The 26,582-nt window shown below is 32.9% G+C and overlaps 1 protein-coding gene across 1 annotated transcript; it reads left to right on the top strand.

Annotated features, from left to right (window-relative positions):
• Positions 1-205: 205 nt before the first annotated feature.
• On the top strand, positions 206-21,128 carry LOC115887724 (lysophosphatidylserine lipase ABHD12-like). The gene is made up of 8 exons (XM_030907198.1): positions 206-374; positions 3,962-4,065; positions 4,259-4,359; positions 5,144-5,449; positions 13,743-13,993; positions 18,463-18,624; positions 18,848-18,978; positions 20,399-21,128. The coding sequence occupies exons 1-8, from the start codon at positions 354-356 to the stop codon at positions 20,442-20,444; spliced, it is 1,122 nt and encodes a 373-aa protein (XP_030763058.1). The 5' UTR covers positions 206-353; the 3' UTR covers positions 20,445-21,128.
• The last annotated feature ends 5,454 nt before the right edge of the window (positions 21,129-26,582 follow it).

A 26,582-nucleotide genomic window follows, 5' to 3' on the forward strand; every position in this document is an offset into this window, starting at 1 on the left:
CACATCTGTGACCATATCGTTTACAACACCAACCATAACGGATACTAACATGTAAATGTTTAAATAAATATACTCATATGTTTTTTTTTCAATCGTTTTCGCTAGTATTTACATTACGATTCACCTCTGAATAATTATCAAATTCGGCTTTTAGTCGGAAATCTTTTGTAGATAAATTTGTTTATCTCGATTGGTATACCAGAATATCAGATATATTGAATATTTTCCCTGTTATTCAAACATTACGTTATAGTTTTAGTATAATCCGAGTCCCTGAAACCTAATTTGAAGGTTTTACGGAGATTGAGTGCGTGTTTTTGTGATAAAGTTTAGTTCGTTTTAATTTTTTATAGATGTGTTGCTGTACTTTTAAGGTAATTTTTTCTTTTGTTGCTCTTAAAAATACCGTATGATCGGAAAATACACGGTGTCTTGGAAATGACGATCGATGACACTCAAATATTACAACGATTTTAATTTCCAAGCCATCTCTGATGCGGTTTTTTCCCATTATCGAAAAAAAACGGCGTGTGCGATGGCTATGCAATTAAGATCGCTGTCATTTTATAAATAAATTTATATGGGAAATATCATCGATCAACATTTTCCAGCCAAGTGGACGCCGTTTTTCATAACATAATCTGGCATAGAGGATATATTATTTATTTTAGTTCAAACTGAATATCGAAACTTCATAGGTAGGATGAATATTATAGTCCTTATTCTTAGGTCGAACGGTGCGACTATTTTGAGACAAAAGTTGCAAACTAGTTTACTCTACAATCAGTTTCCAACTCAAATAAAACTTACTTTAAATGTGGTAGACAACGATTCAATACTAAAGCTAAAAGAATTTCGAACTTTCATTGTCTTCCATTGATTTTGCTTACACAACGTGTCAGTCAGAAGTACCACTGACCGTTGTGTCACTGACCGGCTCCATACACAAACCACATTTTCCAAGTGACTTCGAACGAGGCTTATATAGAGACACTTATTCAGAGCATTGATGTTAAAAAAGTCCTTAGTGTGATGTTTCATAAACCCCAGCATTTTAAGCGCCTTATTACAGCATTGCTCGATATGTCCAACAAAGGTTAATTTTTTATCAAATATCACTCCAAAATCGCGAAAAAAGTGGACAACATCAATGGCAATTTCTCCAATAGTATATGCATTAGCAATAGGATCAGCACTCTTGGAACAGTAGATATATTTACATTTCTGCACATTCAGTCGCATTCTGTCCTTAAGACACCAGGCCTCAAACCTGTAGAGGTCCTCCTGCAGCCATTGCACAGATAATACATATTTCAAGGGTGAAAATATCTTAATATCATCTGCATATAGCAATACTTTACTATGATGAAAGCAGGATACTATATCATTTATAAATAGGTTGAACAGTAATGGTGCAAGATGAGCACCCTGGGGTACTCCAAATGTAGCTCTATATGGTTCTGAGAAGAAAGTGTTGTTGATCTTCACAACCTGGTATCTGTTTGACAGATATAAGCTCATCCAATTCATCAGACATCCTCCCATTCCATACTTAGATAGTTTTCCTTTCAGGATGGTATGATCCACGGTATCAAAGGCCTTGGCACAAATTACCTATAACAGATGCGAAAGAAAGCGACTGCATCGGAAACCGCTCAGCAAACCCAACACGCCTATTGGGTGGTGTAAATACACCAGTCGTTTAGTCCGGAAACCTATGCTGTGTCATATTCGCTTGCTGGAATGACAGTGCGTGGTTTTATGTTTCTTTTTAAAAACGCGTGTAGGATTTTTGTTGAACTTTTGAACTGTTATTTCTACGTTTTGGTAATTTGTATATCTTATTTAAAATGGGATGCAAATGTGTTTATTTATAAGGAAAAAAAAGATATTTATAGTATAAAAAATTAATTTATTTAACAAAATTTAATTAAAAATGTGACAAAATAGTTACCTTTCTATTGGTTCTATCGGACTTTTTTCGACTATATAAATCTTTATTTGTAAACTTTAATACATCAAATATTTTCAATCTAATAAATCATTTAATGATGTAAATAAGAGGAAATTTCTCACATGGGTGGTCAAATTTTATAGTTTTCATTATATCAAACAGCCTCTGAGAAATGTTTTCAACTCAAAATGCCTTTAATTATGTTTGACTACATCATTAAAAAGGGTCTTCAAATACATCAATGTGATATTTGTCTAAAATTTGCAAAAGAATCCGAATCTCTGAATAACTCGAAATTATTTACCCATTTAAAAGCCTTTGATCATGAAAGTGGAAAAATTTGTTCATTTTATTTACAGGCTGGAAAAATTATTTATATTAAATTTTGATGAGTTTTGCACTGTAGAAAACATTCAGAGGCTGTTTGATATAATGAAAACTATAGAATTTGACCACCCATGTGAGAAATTTCCTCTTATTTACATCATTAAATTATTAGATTGAAAATATTTTATGCATTAAAGTTTACAAAAAATAAAGATTTATATATAATTATTATTAATAAAATAAATATAAATAATTATTAGATTTTATATAATTATTGTAATTCATGCTTACAAAATCGGTCTTGTTATAATTGTATATTTCGTTTTCATATTGCGAAACTGGGCCATTGTTATGAAATGGCAGGATTGTTTTCCATGGCGGGGTGGTGTCTCTCACATTTAAGTAGATATTCTTCAGTACCTACATATCATATCCGTTTTTCCATATAGCTGAAAACTAAATTCAACATGACACAACATTGAATTGCAAGTCTCGCTACATTGAAATAAATTGAGATACGGCATTATTTCTGCTAAAGGTTAAACTGCTGATGTCACATCCTCTACATTGACCCCCATATGATCATTGCTCCAGTTAGTTTTTGGTGAGTTGTAATTACCAGCAATACATATACGGAAATCTTTGTGTGACTCAATAACTTCCTCGGTAGCATCACAATGTCTTTGGTATGCTTCAGAACTTGAGGCTGGGGGAACGTAAACACAACACAACACTATTTTAACATTATTAGTGTTAACCTTTACCCAGATTTCTTCTGTTAGACGACTCTCCACCTGTATTGTCTCTACTCGTAGTCGTTTATTAACTTCTATCAGAACTCCACCATTACGATATTACCTATCAGATCTGGGTTTTTGTCTTTTCTGAAGATTTCATAGTTTTGGAAATCTAGTTCAGTGTCATTAATATCACTGTCCAGCGAGGTTTCTGTCATCATCACTGCATCATAATTTCGATTTGCCATATTTACTGAAAGTTCAGTTAGACTAGACTTAAAGTCAGTTCCTAGACTTACAAACGGTTTTAATTTTGTACTGCTTGGCTATTCTCCTGATCTTTTCCGATGTTCCTTTCACATTTTAAAATAAAACTGCTGTACGCACACGGATGCAACTCATTATGAATCAGTTTCAGGCAGTTGGTGTAGCAATTCAATTTAAAAAAAAATTCAATGTCAAATTCCGAATATTGAGTTATTAATTATCACAAATTAAATACCGCAGGACCCAGAGACAGTACTGGGTCCATCCATACATGCTTTCACTACCACGTCTTTCTTGAAGTACCCCAGAAAGTTTATAATTATAAAGTTCTTCGCATTTCTCAACCTCTTCAACAATTTTTATGTTCAGTTCTTGATCACCCATTTTGAAATATATAAAATAACCACGTGGAAATCACTCGAATACGGGCAACTTTAAAATTGCAACGCAACTGCAACCGCGGTAAATAGTCGCGAACAACAGATTTGTGACTGATTGCAAACTAGTTCCATTCGAATCGATTCGTGTGCGGCTTCACACTACTATACTTTACCGAGGTTGCAAAATAGTTGCAAGCTCAACCAATTGAGTATGGGGTTTAAGTATTGTAAATTGTAGTACCTATGATGTAAATTACGTATGTATATAAATAAATGGCAAATATTCTATTTTGTAGAAACGAAGACGTTCTGGAGATTCGTACAGTTCTGTCGAAGGGGCTTGTATGTGTAGAATGTGGCCCTTGTGGAAGATGATTCTAGTATGGGGTTTGGTAGCAGTGTATGTAGAATAATAATTAATAATATTCTATATGATGAAAAGCTATATAATTAGAGTGTGTGTCATTTATAATACTAGTTGTACTATATACTTATTGTGAAGCATCAACTCTAATTATAAGTCCATTTGATCATATTATATGATATTATATTTGTATGAAGTACCCAACTCATTGTGGTTATTATTTTTATAGGGCGGGTTTGATTCTCTTGGCTTTCATACTGGTCTTTATAGGGTTTCCCATAACGTTTTGGTTAAGCTATCCGCTGCAAAGATTTCTGACATTCATACCAAGTAAGTAACTACCTAATGTTTTCATAGACTTTAAGTTGTATTGTTTTGGGATTAGGAATGTCTGTCGTTTTGTCGTATAAGCCCTTAGGTCAACACATTTGATGCTATTGTTAATATATGTGTGAAATCATTATTTTAAAGGATTTTTCATGTGTAACTTTCGTTTCTTTTGAACTAGAAACGATCTTTTATAAATATTTTTAGTAACATTAATTATATATTACTCTGTCTTCCCATCTATTTCATAAAAAATCCATTGTCCTACAGTTACTATCTTGTAATTATTAGTGGCAAAATAATGCTGTATACAGGGTGCTAAAAATTCGAGGTATGAGCATTGGTATCTCAGAAACCGTAATAGATACGAAGATAGTTAAATTGGGGCAAAGTTGCCCCCCCCCCCCCGTCTGGGGATGTTCACCAAGATACCATCAAAATTTTTTTTAAAATCTCAAGGATTGCTGAGCTTTTTGGGAAAAACGCATTTTTTGAAAATCAATTTTATTTTTTCCTCTCGTAACTTTTTAGAAAACCAATAAACGAATTATACATTCTCGTAGCCACTTTATTAGGGCTATCTGACAGTATTTTTACATTTTCAAATTAGCTGTAAAAATATTCTTAAGGCACTTTTTTAAGCGCAATCCAGTGGCGTAGTCCCAGAATGACGGTGTTTTCCCATGTACCCTTAAGTTATTTGCATTTTTACTGACTGCCATTACATCTCGATCAAATACAAGGTGGCACTGTTATGCTCGGTTATCAATAATTTATTAACTTCTAGTAAATTCACCAAAGAACCCAACGTTTGACGATCCCCTCTCATATGGTATCCAGGGCGCCTACAACTTCTACGTCACCGTTCAAGACTACTACGATCCGGACACGTTGACCAAGATAGGCGCTTGGTTGATCTTACCCGAGAGTGACATGACAAATGTTAATAGTGCTAATATTACCGATATTCTGAGTAAGACAGATAAGGATATTCTGTTTTACTTCCACGGGGTACTGGCCAATAGGGCGAAACCGATAAACCAATATGGAGTGTTCAGGAAGAAATTTATGGTGATTGCTGTGGATCATAGAGGTAAGAAGTTTTAAAGAGGTGAGCTTAGTGAAAGCAAAGTGGGCTCTTAGTGGGCTCAATGAAAATCCGTTTAGTAATTGAACTTGTCTTTGTTACTTCCGGTTTTCATTTTTTATTGTTTTTCTCTTATCTTACGTTTATTTAGACAGTTACCACCCGGTATACCGGGTGGCGCATGAATGTTGGAAAGAGGTAAATCCTATACAAATTTTGAACTGTCCAAATATTGACTCCCTTATTAATTTTTCAGCTGTCGTAAATAGGTCGTATTTTAAAGGTCTACATACTATGCTGAATACACATGCCAAATTTGAACAACAATTTTGAACAAGCCGATTTTAAGTAATTTAAGAAAAACTGCATCTATTTTTAAATTAAAACTGAACATGTGTTAACAACAACTTTACATTGGAAAGTGCCCATAAGGACAATGTAAATACTATTTGGCGCTATTCTTACAACGGTCGCTCTCCAACACTTTTTAATAATTTCGGAGCGGTTCGGCTTTTCCCCGAATGGGCTCTTTCACTATATTTTGGAATTAGCATAATTGAATAAAGCAATTAATTCTAGAATTTTCTGCTATCTCACTTTCGAAAAATTTGAAGTCGTTCTTAAGAAAATAAATAAAAACAAAAAAGCCCAGAATAAAAATCCGCACTTTATTTTTAATACGTCACACCTGGCATGTTGAAAAGCGGCAACACGGCCGCGCCACCATGCTGACCCACCACCACCTCCACACAAAGCCATTCAACCATTTCCAATATGGCGGAGATAGAAGTGCTTTATTTGGCGCGTATTTTAAAATCTGTTTTATTTCCAAATAGATATTTTTCACACAAATGTCGGGTTAGATTACGTAATATTTCACTAATTTTTTAATATACAGGGAGTCTAAAGCTCTACACATAAGTATGGAATTTTTTGTATTATTACTTTTATGAAAACATCAGTTAGTTAAGTTTATAAAAAGGTCTGTTTTCTCAGAAAATAGGTAGGTAGGGTACTAGTGTGTAAATATTCAAACTTGAGGTAGCATATATAGGGTGTTCAAAATCATCGGAAAAAGAAATAACCAGAAATATATGACAGAAAATAGCAATATAAACTAAATATTCAATTGCAAATACTTACCATAGTTTAGAATTTACTGCACGTTTGATAAATATATACTATTTTGATAAATATATACTATTTATTATAATAGTTACTTGTCTTAGTAAAAGCCTTGGTAAATGCTCTTGGAATTATAAACTAAACTGGCTTGGGTTAAAAAATATGGAATATTTTTCCTATGTTTAGCAGCATTACACAAATGGGAATAAATTTAAACTATAATAGGTGAGGATAACTAAAAAATATAATGTGTTTCAAGATTTTATATAGAAAAAAAACTAAATACCATTTTATAACGTCATTCCTTTTTTTTGCATAGTTCTTCAATAAAATATTGGATATTCTGAACAAGATGGGTTTAATAATAAATTCTGACGTATGTGAGGGGCAATTGTGACTTAAAAAAAGACTTACATCCGGGCAGGCCATTTATATTTTCAAATATGAATGTTGTCAATATCTTTCTGTGATCTTTTTGATGTAAAAAGCTTGATTATTCTTCCAATATTTTACTTATAGTGAGGTAAGTGTAAGCAGTAGCCATAACTACATCCTCACTAGGGTAACAGAGGCTTTGGGGCCTTTGGCCTTTTTGAGGCATATTTAATGCACTTGTTACCCGAGAACTACTAGTAGGAGTGTAGTGTAGCTCTTTTAATAGCTGTCAACCATTTTTTACGAAGCTCGTCGTTTTTGGGGAATATAAAAGCAGAAACCTTGGGACCCCCTCTATAATTCTCGTGACAATTTGAAGCAGAGCATGTAAAAGGTATGCTACAATAAAATGTTAATACCTATCTTTTGATTATTGTAAGTAACCATTATAAAGTAGGTACTATGCAGACTGGCGGTGAAGGCTTTTTACTCATTTAGTTGTAATATCTTGATAAATACTTCTAGTTCTTACCTTAAAATAATTAATAATAGAGGAGTACGACAAGCACAAAAGTTTGAAGTTCCCTATGTGGAATGTCTGGTTTGGATTTTAATTACACTGTTATTTTATCACAATTTTCTGATCACACCATGCACTGAACACTAAGAACTAAACAAACGTGTTGCAGAAGCACAACAAACTAGAGATAATTAATTATTTCTGGTATGCAATCGGAACGAGAAACCACTACCGGCTTTTCAGATTAAAGGTAAACAATTTAATAATGCGCTGCCTTCGCCGCCATATTTGCCTTGCCCATATCATGTTGATTGGCCTTGAGTTGAGGTCGTGCTGGTCAAATCAAATCGCAATGTTGCCAGTTGTTGGCTGGCGCACGAGTACGGTTCTGCAATGTGATTGGGCGTATTTTTCATACGTCATCAATTGCTTTTAAATTTATTTCAAATTAAAGGATAGATTTTGAAATAAATTTAAAAGCAATTTTGAGGACCTATAAAAAAATTATTCAATGTCATGGAACTATTTTTTTTTTGGATAAATATACTGAAAATAGTCTTCTATTTCAGATTTTGTCCTTGAATTGGGTATTTTATTTTTTGTGAAAGAGCCCATTATGTCGCTAAATATTATTTATTCAAATTTATTATTTCTTTTAATTTTTTAAATAAAATACAGTGTGTTGCATATAAGAAACTTTGTTTTATATAAGGACATGCATGAAATACCTATGAAACATTTAAAACCATTTTAAAACCGACGTTATGCCACGATCCACGCTAGTTTTTGCAGTTCACAGTTCACACAGCTTTTTAAATATCTAATGCCTCGTTTTCACAAATATCACGAGTTTGAGTAAATAAAGTTTAAATTAAACTCGCAAGATAGCAATAATTACTTTGAAAATGGACGCTTTAAACACTTTTCGATATTTTTTCAATGAGGGCAGTTTAAATTTTGAAAGATTTTATAATTTTAGAAGATTCTGACTTTGACAAGAGATATGGACAAGAGAAAATTGTTTCTGTTTTTGTTTGCGGTTGTTCTTAGCAACCGCTATAGCAGCGCCAAATCGCGTACAACGGTCGCGACCCTAAACAATTTCGCGACCCAAAATTTTGACGGACAACCAATCTAATGGATTCAGTTTTTCTGAAATTAGTAAAAACGGCTTGTTCAAAATTGTTCAAATTTGGTAACTGTATTCAACATACGCAAATTCAACAGGGCCGATGGCACCACTCGGTATATAAAACCTCTCTGAAATAACGTTTTTGATTATAAATTTCTATTTTTAAATATTTAACACACTATTAGGAAATGTTGGTAAATATCAATTAGTAGATAAGAACTCTAAACATTTTTAGCCAAATATAGTTTTTTAAGATAAAAATTAATACACTTATATCGCTCGTAGAGTTAATGTAGCAGTAGTTTTTAGAAGAGCATTTTTCATGCATTTTTATTTCTTTCACTCTCGAAAAGCGTTTGACTGGTAAAAAAGTTAAATTAGTTCTTATCTTTAATTACTATTTACCAAAACTCTTTAATAGTGTGTTAGAAAACCACTTCAGTAATGAATTTTCGAAAACTAAATACACAAGGAAATTTTATTTTTTCATTCATATTAGTGATTGGATTAAATTACCAATCACATTAAAAGTGATGATTAAAACATAATTTTTATTATGATAACCTTAAACTACGAAAATCCTATTCGCAAAGTCGTTTATTTAATAGAGCCTGTTTTTATAAATTTAATTTTAAACAGTTTAAGAAGATCGTTTTTCAAAATATTATTATGTAGGTGTCCATTAATACTGAAGTCCCAAATTAGTTCGTTCCTATTTTCAGCCTTTTATAAAATCAGAGTTGAGTTGTACACAATGTACAGAATTCTGAGTATCCTGTACCAAAGTTTACAAGAAATTTAATTTTCTAAACTTTGTTTATGCTTTTTTAAAATATCAAACTCTGATCATACAATACGCACCTTTTTAGTTTTTTTTGTATTTTGATAATCATAATTTCCAATTAATCTCACCAGGAGATTACAATATCGTAGATTAATTATTTCTAGTAATTCAGATATATTTTAATTCTTATAATATTTGTATGCTGAAATGTTTGATCATACAAATACATTCTTTAGAATTGATTGGGCCTTATCATAAATATCAATTATCATGAACATTTTTAATATAGATTATTTTTTTCTAGCTATTAAGTTGATACAGAGTGATCCCAATCAGTTTCTATGTGAAATTTTCACTCAAAATACCGGGTGCGTCTCAAAAGGAACTCACCCCTATAACTTTTTTATTTTTTTCAGATAAAAAAAAACGAGATTTGGTTTGTTGGTATAAGACGTACATTAGGATTGATTGACGTATTCAATTGTTTTTGGTCACTTCCTGTTTTACCGAAAATAACAACAACTTTTGATTTTTAAATGGCACTCGCGATATTTTTTTGCTTAATACGATAGAAAATGACACTCTGAATAGAATGACATATCATATATCATATGTCAACTTTTGACATTTTCACATATGGTTTATTTGAAATTGTAACATGCGGATCATAACGACAATTTGACTCGAAATACCAAGTATGTGGTATCAAATTATTCGTAAAAAAATGATTTTTCGAAATATGCTAATGAGCCACCCTCGTTCCATTTGAAAAAATTGAGATATGACTAAAAATACGATTTGGGCCTCTTTTAACCGGCCAGGATGACAAGACATGAAAAACACTAGACGATCCAATCTATTTTTCCAAGGCTCCTTGATTAAAAATTAGTGTTTTTTACACAGCCAAGGCACTCTAGATTGAAATTTAAAATACGTTCTTTTGCGTATCTCACACGGATGTTTAATACACCCTGTATAAACTTTTTTCTGATCGAATTATTTATATGTTTTTTGGGGAATATTTTTTTACGAAAGCGGAGAGGTGCCATGCCAACATAGAAATTTATTTTTAGTGAAATTTACACTTTTTCTGTAAATTTAATATTTTTTTAAATTTAAAATTTTTCTGTGAATTTTTCTCTATGGCTTTTTGGTGGCGCTCTAAAGGGTATTTAACCCAAAAAGTTGGACAATATTCAAAAAGCTGTAGTTAAACTGCCGTTAAACGGTAGCTTACTAAAATGCCGTTAATAGGTATGACGTCGTTGATGTGACGCACTTGGCTTTATGAAATATAGGAATTTTATAAGGACTAACCAACGCTATCCACCCCACCAAATAACCAACTCAATCAACGCAACTAACCTCGACACTGATAAAAAAAATATAAAAAACAAATATAAATTAGTAAAAACCAACCAACCCCACCAAATAACCAACTGACCAATGAATTAACACCCTCCAAATCACCACGCTAACCAACCCGCCAAATAACTAAACCAATCCAACTAAAAAGAGTGAAACCAATGCAATAAGATCACGCTATAAGCAAAAAAAAATATAAAAAAGTCTTGGTCGGCGTGAGATTTGAACCACGGACCATTCGCTTACGAAGCGATAGCCTCAGCCACTGACCCACAGGTGCTCTTGCAGAATGCTTAAGGCTAGGCATTACTTTCCGCCGACATGAACGACGTCACAATATCTATTAACGGCATTTTAGTAGGCTACCGTTTAACGGCTGTTTAAGTACATCGTATTCAAAAATCTAAATTCAAGATATCAACCAACCGATACCAGGAATTAAGCTGTACGCACATTGGTGCGATCACGATCCCCACGCGGCCGCGGCAAAAAGTTGCTGAGGAATACATACCGAGCCGTTTGACATTGGCGCGATCAAGTTTTGGAGACGAGTTCTCACTTGTCAGTTTCGCTGACGCAGTCTGACTGATTCATTATCAATGAAAAATAAAAAACAACGATTGTATTCACACGTTTCATGTTTTGCTACATTCAGTATTCAGTTGGTCCAAACATTCTAATGTGGTGATTTCGTATAGACATGAAAATGGTTAAAACAAAAATTGAAACCAGGTGTTCGCGAAGTTTGTTTACAATTAGCAAATGAATTACAGAATATTCTGGTGAATCAGAAAAGAAAAAAAAAAACGTCGTAGGTGGTCAGGTCCTGGATATTGCGAAGAAATAAACGGGGTGCTAGTGAAACTATATTAAAAGAATTAATTAACTTAACTTGTAAACTGCACAAATCACGAAAATGTAGTTCTCACGCTTCAGTTTCTATTCATTATTCGATAATGATCAGTCAAAATGAAAAAAAGTAGAACTGGTTTTCACTTTAACTGAAAACACGAATGTACTGATCATTTAACACGAAAATGTGTTCTGACGTTCATTGTTTGTTCAGTATCACTGAATCAGTCAGACTGCGTCAGCGAAACTGACAAGTGAGAACCCGCCTGAAAGCGGCCTGGCGGCGTTCTATTCTGCGGTGGCGATCAGATTCAACTTGTCGAGTTTGATCGCATGATCGCGACCCAACTGATAGGAATTTTCCGTTATTTTGTGTATTTTTTCTTGTTGCAATTTAGAAATGGAGTTAACAGAGCAGCTAATTAAGGCTGTAAAAATACACAAAATTCTATATGATTTATCCGATCCAAGTTACAAAAATAATAGAATCAAAAATAAAAAGTTTGAGACAAAATTGAAGTTGCAATTGGATTGGATAGTACATATGAATACATTTTTATTGTTTAAGTTTAAATATTGTAGGTAAATATTTAAGAATGTTTTTTTTTTCAGTATACATAATTCACATTTTTAATTTGTACCTATGTATACCTACAGGATGGCGCACTACATATAGGTACGGCGGTGAACGTGAACGCGTTGGTGTGTGCTAGAATGATTGCTCATGTTATCGCTGCCCTGATCGTGATCGTGATCGCGGCCGTGATCGCACCAGTGTGCGTGTAGCTTAATTTGTATAAACATAATGTATTTGAGGGTGGGTGGTAGGGGTCAATGACCCGCCGTATTACATTCCGCGCCAATCACAAATTGTTATTCGAATAGACGAGCTGTGTATCGCTGTGCTTTTAGAAAATTTACTTAATAATAATTATCTTAGTTTTTCTTACTAATCGCGATCTTATATTAGTATAGAGGGGTTGAAGAAAGACTTGTTTAGTATTACTCTTTAGTATAACTGTTATTTTGTAGTTAAAACAATATTAATCTGTTAATTTAATAATAGACATATTATTTCATTTATAACAGAATGTTTATGTAAACTTTCAGTATGTAATCGAACATTATCAAGTATATCAATCTGGGTGGTTTTGTAGCTTAAGTATTCCTTTAGAAGGCCTTGATAAGAAATGTTGCTAATTTTTACGAGTTTGGCAGTTGTCGTATTTTTTACTTTCAACACCCTGGATCTTAGAAACAATGCATTTCTGGACCTATGTTTATCGGAACTTTTCTCCATAAAATGACTTGAGGAATCACTCCCTCGAGTATTGATATGTTATTGAGGGACATCCTGAATAAACTTATGTATTTATATTATATAATTCAATCTTAATCTTGTCAATAAAAAAACGCTAGGTATGTATTAAAATTTGAAGCAGTTTTTTTATTTTCTCACGTTTTAAAAGGCGGAAGAATGAAAAAAAAATTAAAATATTATTGGCCAGGTTTTGAGGTAAAATACCCCATAGTGCGGCGCGGCGTCTCTATATCAACTCTTATCGTAAATAATAGTATCAATCACATCAACTCTGCGTTGACCGCCAAACGACCCGTTCGTGGACCCGTATTATTCACTTAGGAAGTAAAGTTCGAGCCGCTTACGCTTCGAGTTTGAGACGACCCGCGTGTGCACGGTCTTACTTTCAAGTTAAAAGTAAGTTTTATGCCAAAGATGATGATGAACCGTTTTCTCCAGTGATAGCAAATATACACAAGAAATGGTTAAAGACAATGGTTCATAATATGAAACTCGTCTATTTGAGAGCTGGATTCCTTTTCTCAATTACCTCAATAATTCTAAAAATGAGTTTATTAGATTTACCACTCAGAAACAAAAATGATGAGATGGTGGATCTATTAGCAGTGTTGCCACTAAGTTAGAAATTGACAGAAATCTGTAAATTTACAGAAAATATGTAAATTTATCGATAAAGTTTAAACTCTGGAGGGCTTAAAAAGACTCCATAGTTTAAAATTTTAACTCCTTTTAGACTCCATAGTTTAAACTTTGCTGAAAAGATTTTACAAAATTGACATGGCTCTACGCTCTCGTAGTTTTTAACTCAACTAATTGTTTTTAAAGGTTATGGAGATTCGGGCACAGATGTGGAAATGTCCGAACCAGCGATTGTCAGTGATCACGTACAGCTCTACAAATGGTTGAGGGGAATCAATCAAAAATCGAACATATATTACTGGGGACACTCTCTGGGAACCGGCATTAGCTGCCACACGTTGAAAAAACTGAAAGCCGAGAGCATTGTTCCTAGAGGACTGGTTCTGGAAGCTCCGTTTTCGACTATGGCAGAAGAAATCCATTACGTTTTAGGAAAGGTAAGATAGCAAACAAAAAATATAAAATCAGCGCATATTGATCCGAATGAGCTTGGATTGAGAAAATCGCATTTAAAATACCATACAATCGAAAAAAACAGCGTCAAAGACTGCTGAGGATTGACAATCGATAATTTTGGCCAGGTCAAACCTCACAGACGTCATCTACTTGGCCTATACTCTTCTTTATTGTTTAATGGCCCTTACTGCCAGATGTCTTTAAAAAGGTTGTAATTTATTTTTATATTGAGTAAAAATTATTTTTAAATATTGTACTATAAAATTCGAGGAAATAGTATATTGTTTTATTAGGAGTAAAAATGCCACAAATCATTTTTTAAATAATTTGAAACTTGCAAATAATACAAAAAGATTTAGAGTAAGATCCCAGAGCGATCTTACTAGTAAGATCCCAGAGCGAAACCTTAGGCTCTCAGTAGTGCTCTCGTGTGCTTTGAATACCGGCGTGTTTGGGGAGTTCGCCCTGTGACACCTTGGCAGATACAGGGTGAGAAAGGTAACTAAAATTAAGAGTTACTTAACTTAAATTTGTATGGCTGATTTTTGTATAAATATTGTAGAATATTACTCTGAAGTAATATCAAAAGTATCAGACACTTTCCATGGACCTGAACTTTTATCAGACGATAGCAAATCAAAAAGTGGATCTTTGATAAAGATAGACTTTATCAAAGTTCCACAAAAAATAAATGAACTTTTTTTATTTTTACATGTCTGATTTTTACATATTATATTATTAAGATAGCTATTATAAAGTTATATTTAATCAGTCAGACAGATTGTAATGACCAAACGTCCTCTAAACACAAAAATTATTCAGCCGTGACTGTGAGCGCGGGAGAACTATGCGCATGCGTTTCCGAGTAAAGTATCTAAATATTTTAAAAATGCTTACTGCTTTCGATTATTTTTTCATCTCTATATAAATAAGATGAGCTTTTTTTTATTAAAGTAATAATTAATAATTATTAAAGTAAATTAATTTATTGCATATAAACCACTCAAAACAATTATCGCATATTTTCTAAAAAAATATTAATTTGAAAAACAAGACACCTCGAATTCTCTGACTTACGTTTTTAAATAGTTTAGATACTGTAAAGGGAAATATTCGAAAATAAGTCTGGGGTGACATGAAATATTTAGTCGACCGAGATTATTTATACTGATACTAGCGTGTACCAGCGACTTCGTTCGCGTCGAATTAATCATTTGTAATGGTGATGATTGATCATAAAACAAAGCAAGAATTTCTATTAACATACAAACTGGATAAAATTTTCTCACATTTATGTCAGCATGAGAAAAAACAATATGGCGATATTATTATATCCCAAGTAGCATTTTCACGACTTGCGACTAAATATTTACTAAACACAACGTTGGATTAGTTACAAAAAATAGTTAGCTCCCTACCTTGGGTATTAAAATAAATTTAAACGTTTTTATAACGTTGTGCCGACGTTGGACTAGTACTACAGCAAAGTAGAAGCTTCTGCGACGTCGAATAAACGTTGTCTTGTAACCTTTTTTACTTAAGTGATCTTTAGGTAATTCGGACAACGTAGTTACAACGTTGGACAATATAGAGTTTTCCGACGTCAGTTTCAGGACCTATTCCAACGTTATGCAAACGTCGTCTGTTTTACTAATTCCAACGTTGTTTAGATTTCCTTATTCTTACGTTGGTAGGACGTCGAGTCACTACCTTTTGCAACTGTATTGAACCATAACCTTAAATCTTAAATTTTCACTTCATTGTTCTGTTCAGTCAGACAGTTCAGTGCTGTTTTTGTTTTTATAAAAAAAACTTAATTGAAATGGGACATAAGAAAGATATATATAAAACTAAATTTAAATATACATCGACATATATTACCGATAGTTTATCCACTCCCTCGTTTATTTAGATTATAGAGGGCGGCACAAGCTAGACTCTAGGATGACTAAATTAGGCAATCTTGCGACTAGCATACTACGTGTTAAGGCCGAACTGCGACTTTATTAGTCCAGTATGCGACTACTCGAACTACTCCATCTTAATCTCCAAAACAACAAAGTGAAATCCGCCATGTTGTTAAATAAGAAAATGTTTCGTTCCTAAAATAGCAATTCCTGCATTTTGAATACATTAACTTGAAATATTTGACCCTAAAAAACACGCGGAGACAATTTTTTCGACAGCGAATAAATTATTCTCATTTTACTAAAAAAAAAATTAAAGAAAATTTTTAAAACTTCTTTAATTTTAAGGCCCATTAGTATTTTTCAAAGTAGAAACAATATATTTATCAATAAAGTTGCTTGCGTTTAACTTTTTTGCCTTAGGTAACGAGTTACAGAGTCGGTTAAAGTGTTTCAATAATTATGATCTTCAAACATCCTCCACACTTAAATACTTTTGTTTTGGTTTCCTTCACTGCCATCTGACATATGTCTCTAACTAAATCATAAAAATAATATTTTTACTATAATTATCCCAATTTAGGATAAAACGCGACTTAGACGCCATATTAGTTTTGTATTTCTGTGAATTAGGATTTTAAACAACGTTGCAGTTTGTACTAAATTAGGCTACTAGCCAACGTCGGTATCCAACGTCGTTTCGACCCAAAAATTATTCTCCAAACTAGTGCAGACTAGGGTTGGCACGAGGTTGTGCCGACGTTGCGCCCCGACTTTTGGTCGCGTGACACAACGTTGTCCCGACGTCCAAATGCTGCTTGGGATAACTTGGTAATATTTGAGAGATAGTTTCATCTCGTTGGAATTTGACTTTCGAAAAATCCGTTTGCCAAAAATAAGCTTTTTACGTCAAGCAGTTTAAGCAGAAGCGTGGTTAAGAAATTTCCAAACTTTTTGGAACACCCTGTATGATTTTTTAAAAAATTTCAAAATATGTAAAAAAACCAAATAAATTATGCTGGTCCAAGCGTTTTCCCGAAAGACTAACCGTTTTTTAAATAAGAAATATTGTAATATTTGAGGGGCGTTTTCACCCTCTTGGAATTTGAGATTCGAGAAACCCCTCCTTATCGAACCTCTACACCTCACAGTCAATCCGTTTGCAAAAAATCAGCTTTAAACGTCAAGCAGTTTAAGCAGAATCGTGATTACTGAATGGTCATATTTTATGAAACACCCTGTATAAATTTATAAAAAATCTTAAAATATGTAAAACAACAAAATAAAATATACGTGTTTAAGAGTTTTTCCGAAAAACTCACCGGTTTTTAAATAAAAAATATTTTAATATATGAGGGATAGTTTCACCCCCTTAGAACTCGAGTTTCGAAAAATCACTTCTTATCGAACCACTACATCCTAAAGTCAATCTGTTTTCCAAAAATCAGCTTTTTACGTCAAGCGCTGTAAGCAGGATCGTGATTAATCAATGACCAGATTTTTCGAAACACCGTGTATACATTTTTAAAAAATCTTAAAATGTGTAAAAAAACAAAATAAAATATACGTGTTTAAGCGTTCTTTCGGAAGCTTGACCGTTTTTTAAATAAAAAATATTGTAATATTTGAGGGGTGGATTCACCCCCTTGGAACTGGAATTTCGAAAAATCTCTTCTTATCGAACCTCTACACCCTAGAATCAACCTGTATGCCAAAATTGAGCTTCTTACGTTGAGTGGTTTGAGCAGGATCGTGATTAATCTGTATGTCAGTCACTTAAGGATTTTATATATTGGTATAGACAAAGAAAATTCTACTGTTGTGTTAACTATAATATTCTTTGGTATAGATTTATTTATACTGACCGATACTGATTCTGAATGCTTATCCTTTTAAGTTTTCGTGTAAAATATCTTTGTACCTTTTGAGTTGTTCACCCGATTTCCTCTTACCATAAAAATTAATACTTTTGTGGTATTTGAAAAAAAAATTGGAAATAGATTTGTGTGTCTGAAAACAGTCTATCCGTTTTTAATCTTTCTATAATTACTGTTGATTTTTGACAAGTTTTATGTCAATGCTTAATAAATGACGTATAGAGATTGATCTCGTCACAATTATTATCAATTATTATTCCTCAGCCGTCTTTGACGCCGTTTTTTTTCGCCGTTTGATCATACGGTATAAAAGCCCCGTTAATTAGTATTTTACAATATAGATATTGTTTAAAGCTCAGTATACCTAGATAACTGTTCATTTTTTTCAAATCAATACATATGTTACTTTAAAAGTCACAAATCCATCGGACTTGCTATAAATAAATAGGACTGTCTATTAACACATTCAAGTTGTTAAAGTTAATTTGTGTCAAAAATATAATTTTTGTGTTTGGTTTGGTTTGGTTTGGCCTGTTCTTGGTTTGGCCTCGTTTCTTTGACCTGTATACTATATATTTTTTTTTTGAGAGAAAACAAAACAAAAAGAGTGAAAACAAAAAAAATATATATATATATATATATAAACTAAACATACATATTTTGTAGTTTTTTGGTTGGCTGGCATATTTTAATGCAACCATGGTAAAGCCGGTTGGTGACAATGGCATTCTCTGGCAATCTGTGAGCAATATCTTAGATGTAGACTGTCCAATTTTGATTATGAACGCAGAAGATGATGGTACTATACCGTGGACTTTAGGCCAAAAGGTAAAATTACAATTAAAATATCTTACGATCAAATTGATTTTTTGATCAAGCGGACTTTGAATTTGAGGTGCAATAATTTTCTAATACAATTTCTCAAAGAACATGAAGAATTGAAACCAGAGATATAGAGGTAGAGAGAATGAGCATGCATGTGTGCAGAAATTGCTCATAATCCCTACCTCTATATCCCTGATTCAAACCTGAAATTGTTATTTGTGTTTAGCTTTATAATGTAGCCATAACTCAAAGAGATATAAGCAAACAAGGAAACGCAACTTTCGTACATTTTCCAGCTGACAAGGGATATAACCATAATGATGTCACTAAGGATCCATCTGTACCGCAACTAATAGAGTAACTATACATGTAGAAATTATTTTTAGTGATGGGAAAAACCGATTAATTTCAATAATCGAGTACTCGAGTATCAAGCGATTGCAATAACCGAGTGATCACTTGAGCGATTTACCACTCGTATTTAAAAATACGGTTTTCACCCGTCGCGTGTTGTAAGTACTCGTTAACGCCAAGCGCCAAGCAGTAAGTTGCGTGCGCAGGGCACATATTCTTTCTGTAATGAACGGCAAGTAGCAAGTAGTAAGCAGCGAGCGATTCGCTTGATCACTTGATTTAGTTTATTTCGAAGCATTGTCGATGTAGGTCATAAAAGTTTGTCCCTCAGAGACGCAACGGATAAATATACTAGGTTCGTCTCAAAAGTGTCACCCAAGTCTCACCCTTATAACTTTTTTATTTTTTCAGATGAAACCACGAGATTTGGTATGTTAGTATATGACATATATTAGGATTGATTGACGTATTCAATTGTTTTCGGTCACTTTCGGTTTCACCGGAAATGACTACAACTTATAATTTTTAAATGGCACCTTCGGTATTTTTTTACTTTATTCGGTATAAAATGGCACTCTGAATGACATATCACATGTCAACTTTTGACATTTTCGCATATATGGTTTATTTGAAATTGTAACATGCGGTTCATAACGACAATTTGACTCGAAGTACCAAGTGTGTGGTATCAAATTATTCGTAAAAAAATTCTTTTTCGAAATATGCTAATGAGACACCCTCGTTCCATTTGAAAAAATTGAGATATGATCAAAAATACGATTTGGGCATTTTTTTACCGGCCAGGACAAGACACTAAAAACATTAGACGATCAAATCTATTTTTCCAAGGCTCCTTGATTAAAAATTAGTGTTTTTAACACAGACATGGCACTCTAGATTGAGATTTAAAATACAATTTGTTTTTGAGCGAATATGTCAAAAGTTGACATATGATACGTCATTCTCTTTAGAATGTCATTTTCTATCGAATAAAGTAAAAAAATACCGAGGGTGCCATTTAAAAATCAAAAATTGTAGTTATTTGCGGTGTAACAGGAAGTGACAGAAAACAATTGAATACGTCAATCAATCCTAATTTATGTCATATAATAACATACAAATTCTCATTTTTTTTATCTAAAAAAATAAAAAAGTTATACGGGTGAGCCACTTTTGAGACGCACCCGGTATATACGGCGTCGTATAAATTTGCTACCTGCAATGTATGTAGAAAATTCGTTCGGCTTTTTATCGAGTATGTCGCATTAAAATCAGATTTCAATTTATTTCATTCTAGGATCGCTTGCGTTCGTCGCTTAGTACTCGTCACTTGCATCGCTCGTTCATAATTGATCGAATTTTCGAGTTATCCCATCACTAATTATTTTCTTATCTCTGTTGATTTATTTTCTTTATATTTTAGGGATTTCATAACAACCTGCGATAATTTTTGGTCTAACAAAACATAAAACTAACAAAAAAATTAGAGCAAAATGACTGACGAGTACCTTAACAAGAAGCCCATATAAATCTGAAATAAATGTGTAATTTATGATATTCGGCAATAGGAACTTAGTAAATACAGTATGATCGAAAAAAACGGTGTCAAAGACGGCTGGGAAATGACAATAGAATGGTAATTTTGCAGAGGTCAATCTCTAGACGTTGGACGTCAGTCTTTGACGCTGTTTTTATTCGATCGTATGGTATAATCAATCTTAAACACTGAACTGAATCAAAAATATTAATAATAAAAAGAAAACGAACTCATTTTTAGAAATTTCACAGCTCTCTAGAACATTAAGAATGTCAATTTTTCATCTCTGCTCATTATTGATGAGTGAGACTAGTCTTGGTACTAATGGTACTAATAGTTGGTACTAATGGTACTAATACTTGGTACTAATACCAAGATCGACAAGTGCAAAACATCCGCAAGATCAAGACCCAGCATGCAGACTCTTGCGGTGTTGCATTTTTTTATGTTTATGTGATATAAGAAATAACTTATTTGTTTAAAATTATTGTTTTAATTTATTACAACTAGTGTTTTCCCGACTACTGCATATAATTTTAAAGAAAGAAATGCTGATTCGATATAATACAGGGTGGTCCGAACTGAATTCCGGAAACTTCATCAGCATGTTCTGCGGATAAAAATAAGTAAAAAAGTTCGTATAAATGTATGTCCTAAAATGCTTAGTTTCGGAGACACAGAGTGTAGAAGTTTCATTTTAATTTCGATATTTTCCAAATAATTCATGAAGTAGCGTCAATATTTGGATGAAAATTGGCGTCTGGGATTTTTTTTGTTATGAGAAATGTGATTTTGATGTCAATATGACTCCTATTTGCAGGGGGCGCCACCTACATGAGTTTTAACTGTTTTTAAGAGTAATAACTTTTCGTCCGTACCTATATAAAACTAGTGAGTAAAAAAATATACATTTAACTAAACTTTTCGCATCGTATTGTATATTTGTAATATATCTTATTAGATATATTACAAAGTTTACCCATTTAAATTCGTTGCTTTCACTTTAGTATTTAAATAAACACACATATACAAATGCATACATTCCGGAAAGACTCTGTATCAGGATTCCTATTTGAGATTTTCACTCCAAACCTTTTACAAAATATGTGTTAATGGTAGTTCACATTTCAAAAATATTTTTATAGATATACAGGGTAAGTCAAATATATATCTATATTTGTTTAGTTCAGTGAATTTGCTATACAATTCCGGTTCCAAAAATACCTTAATACCATAGAGTATTCTAAGTGGTTTTTGAATTATGGCTATGTCCAGGGGGAGGACGTCAATCTATATGTCCAGGAATCTTCGTATGAGAACTTCTAATCGATACGATCGACTTATTATAAATTTATCGCTAAGAAACCGTCGTTTGACAGCTTTTCAAATTGATAATGAATTGCACTTAAGAAACGTACATATTATCGAACGGACTATAAGAAGAAGATTAAATGAAGCAAATATTATGTCAAGAAGGCCTGCTTCGGGACCAGAACTTACTAGATGTGTTGACTAGGCCCAAAAACAAAGGCATGGTTTTAATGTAAATATTACGAAAAAATGTTAGTGTCTTCTTCAAAAGCGAATATTTCCAACAAAAATAAGGCTAATGAGATGAACCGAAAAACAAACCATCGAGAAAGGATGTATCTAGATGATAAAATGATTTTTAAATTTCTTGCTGTTTTAACATATTCCACAGAGTGTTTCAAACTTTCACCAAAATATCAACATTTTGTTTTCCCTCGTATAATTAACAGATGGGGAGTTTTATTTTTAATTTAGAAAGAGATACAAAAAAGTCAAATAATTTGGCTACACACTGCTTAAAAAAGCATCACAATCGGTCCATTAAAACAAAATATATTAACCTTTAAAATACATCAAAGTTTTAAGGTGCCCATTTTTCGTGCCGGTGAATGTATTTCAAAAACTATACATTTTAGTCATATACTTTTCTGATGAAAATCGCCTTTATTTTTTTACTAGAATCCGAAAATCAATTAATTTATAGGGTGTTCCATGACAAAAAACACAACTTTGATGTGTAACTTTTTTTGGGGATACCCTGTAGAATATAATTTTAGAAAATGCTTTAAATTGACTTACATAAGCTCACAAAATTTCACTTCAATACAAACTTTTGTTCTCCTTGCAAAAACCGCGTCGGATATGACGCGCCACCCTGTATACCTAATTCGATTTGAATCAAAATTTCAATTATTAGAATATAAGCAGAATAGGTATAGCGTATGCATTAGATTTATTTATTTCAATAAATTTATTTAGAAAAAGAATTAAAAAAATTAAAAAATTAAGAAAGAAATAATTAAGAATTTACTAAAATTACTAAAATAAAAAATTAAAAGCAACAAAAAAAAATGGGTAAACATTATAGTATTTTACCGATAAAATACAATAAAGAAGGGTTCACATTAATACATTCACAGTAATTGAATTCCGAGGTAAAAGTCTCTGGACACTCCACTAATTTATATACGAACGTTTTTACTTATTTTTATCTGCAGAATATACTTACAAAGTTTCCGGAATACAGTTCGGACCACCCTGTATATTGAAAAATAAAAATTTTCGTCAGAATGTACGTCTGTTCTTTCTTTGAAGTTTTATTTGCATTAAATTACTCAAAATACTACTTACTGTATGAAAACGGCGTCAGTGACAGCTATGAAATGAAGATCGCTGTCATTTTAAATTATGTAAAATTATATAGCTTTGAATAAGAAGACTAAGGAAGGAGCATAATGCTATTCATGTATTCATGCATGGTGGACGGAAAAGCCACCATAAAAGCTCTCTAGGGTGGGGATCCTTGACAGTTCTGTTTGACGCATGTTTGACGATTCATTTGACACATTTGAATTTGATTTGAAATTTTGTGGATTTGTCAGTCTTTACGGAGCTTATTTTATATTATTTATTATTTATTCTACTACTGATAGTTGTATAAAGGTAGTAAATCTAGATGGAAATTGTAGCAGAACTTAAATTAACAGTGACACTATCGCGATTTATCGAAAAAGACTCTAAAATAGTTGGTTGTGTAGCGTGCGGTAGATCTCGGCAAAAATTGAGTGAAATAATGGAACAACTTTTCGCTAGTAAGTGACTATATAATATACATACGTGTAGTAAACCGATCATTTATGAAATTCACTTAAATTAACTAAATTATATATTTTTCTTGCATTTTAGCTTTTATTTATTACTTGTCAAAGATTAGATGTCAAAGAATTTAGATACGTTAATTTGACTTACCTGCTTCAGTAGCGTATCGGGTGTTTGTGTTAATAAATACTTATTATAACTTATCTATTTTTATTAGAATTATATATTTTTATAACAATTTTAATAACTACCGACATTTATTCACAACGTAAAATAAAACAACAAATTATTGAGTCTACCCCACGTCTACCCTACATCATAGTTTTACATTTTTTAAATAAAATTAGAACGACACTGATAAAACGGAATTTAAGTCGGCCATATTTGAGGCCCATCGCGGTGTACCTAAGATTTTTGATATGCTCCTTCCTTAGTCTTCTTATTCAAAGTTATATAGTAAATGTCATCTATCGTCATTTCCAAGCCAACTGGACGCCGTTTTATATTTAAAAGTGCAAGAGTCTTGCAACAAGATCAAGACCAAAACCAAGCAGACTACCCAATACTCTGCAAGACCAAGATCAAGAGGGCCTTGATTTCGGTCTTGCATTTGCTGATCACTAATCATTAATCTAGAGATTTATGAAATATATATATATATATATATATATATATATATATATATATATATATATATATATATATATATATATATATATATATATATATATCGATATAGCAAAATGTCGATGTATGATTAAAAAAATTATTTATTTAAAAAGACAAGTTTTTTCAATGAGAGTATTTTTTGTAAATAAATAGTAGTATATAAATAACACAACTGCCATAATGATAAATAAATATTTTTACGTTCTATTAAACTGTTTTAATGACTTCATAATTTTACCATATTGTCGTCCCCATATTTGCCCATATAACACAACACAATCCTATAGATATCTTGAGGATATCCACCAAGGATATAGTAAATATCTTAGGGATATCCAAAAACTAGTGGAGGATATTTATGGGATATCCAAGTGGGACAAAAAAAGTCATCTTCAAGACATCCCTAGGCAAGCCTTTTACGATTATTTGGGATATTTCTAGGATAATACAAGGATGATGTTGGGAGCATTATAGAATATTTTTAGGACATTATATGAGGACTGTTATTTGACAATACTTACTTCATCCTTAGTTTATAGTAAAAACGTTCGCGATTTAGTTTTATTTAGCCACATTTTGACGTTATTCATTGGATATTTTTATTAACAGCTCTAAAATATACCTACATATTATGTCAATGAATTTTGCGTCAAAATTTAGAAGTTTATTTGTATGAGTTAAGAGCTTTCAATTTATACTGTACCATCGAAAAAAAGCGGCCCATTCCCCATATAATTTTACGTACAAAATAACAGCAATCTTCATTTCCAAGCCACCTCTGACGCCGTTTTTTTCGATCGTATGGTATTATACCAGATTATACTACCCTTTATGGAGTCTAGCAGTTTATGTCTAGCAGCAACAGTTTACATCAAAGCACAGATTAGGTATCCTATAAGTATACAGATAAAAATCTTGTCCCTAATTCGTGGTACGAAAATCGTTTTTTATGACGATGTGCAAACGAGTCAAATTTCCTGTGCGCAAAAATAAACTCGCGTAAAATAACAATAAACAGCGTAATAGAGAGATATCGCTAAACCGAATAGCGTGCATGGACGTTAATAAGGCCAGGTGTTATTTCCTTTACGTGAGGTGGTATTAACTCTCTTCATTTATAGTTATCGGATCGGAAAGAATTCTCTTCGCGGCGCGTCCACTATTTAAACTTAACCTAACTTTGAAATTGTTTTGTTTACTAGGTATTTTAAAACTAAAGGGCTAAAGTGCTTATTTCCAGTGCTTTATTGTTCAACGTCTGCCAATGGGTTTAGGACAACAAGCAACAAATTCTCTTAGAAGGGCTAAGTCGTCATCTGCTGTAAACCTAAGACTCTTTATAGGTTCTTTAGTATTGGAATAGGTGGAATCCATATTTTGGGCCATATTTATTTAATTAAAACTAATCCCAGCTACTTAAATATCAAATTACCTAATAAAACTAAAGCAATAATTCAAAACAATTCAAACATAACCTAAAATAAAAGATCTCGCCCATATCTCGCCGGTCGGCTCCGGTTGTCAAATACCCGCACATGCCCATTTAAGCAATTTTTAAACGTTATCAGAGGTTATTTAGAAAGAGCGCTTGGTGTAATTGATCCGCAAATTACGTCAGGCGGTAACGTTATTGGCGGGTGTTGCGTTGACTCGTGCATATTTTAACCATGATAAGGTACGCGTAAATACTGAATGACGCTATTCGGTTTTCCGATATCTCTCTAATATCTGTGCCGGTCAGGCGCTGTGCTCAATTTTAAGGTGCGTATTCATTATCCGAACGAACGAACGAACGAACGAATGAAAGTGCGGTATATTTAGACGGGGACCGAACGCATGCGGCCGTTCGTTCGTTCGTTCGCTCGACCATCCGTTTCGAGTCGGTACATCAAAGGCGTTCGCCAACAAATGCCTCCGGTCTTCTCGTGCGGTCCTATCGTGCGGTCCCCGTCATACCACTAGCGAACATTCGTTCGTTCGTTCGTTCGTTCGTGCGGATAATGAATACGCACCTTTTAGAGGCCATAAGTGGGCGTGCTATGTGCGCAAACTAGTCACCTAACTAGTGCCCGATTCCGAAAATTGGAACCACGAAAAACAATAAAGAAAAAACAAAGATTATAATCTGTATAATCTGTGATCAAAGTTAGCACACAGGATACAGGTATAATTTCTAAGACCACACATTCCAGAAATTCACAATTTAAACCCAAAAATAGGATTTCTGTTTGAATAGATGGGGACAGAAGACACGAAAGTAGAGTAGATATGA

The sequence above is a fragment of the Sitophilus oryzae genome, unplaced genomic scaffold, assembly GCF_002938485.1.
Source record: "Sitophilus oryzae breed Bouriz unplaced genomic scaffold, Soryzae_2.0 scaffold_614_pilon_pilon, whole genome shotgun sequence".
Taxonomy (NCBI): domain Eukaryota; kingdom Metazoa; phylum Arthropoda; class Insecta; order Coleoptera; family Curculionidae; genus Sitophilus; species Sitophilus oryzae.

Excerpts from the sequence above, each read along its gene's own strand:
- LOC115887724 (XM_030907198.1), top strand. The coding sequence starts at position 354 with ATGTGTTGCTGTACTTTTAAG. Across the intron at positions 13,994-18,462 it reads TCCATTACGTTTTAGGAAAG|TTTTTTGGTTGGCTGGCATA; the intron begins GTAAGATAGCAA and ends CATATTTTGTAG. Across the intron at positions 18,625-18,847 it reads CGTGGACTTTAGGCCAAAAG|CTTTATAATGTAGCCATAAC; the intron begins GTAAAATTACAA and ends ATTTGTGTTTAG.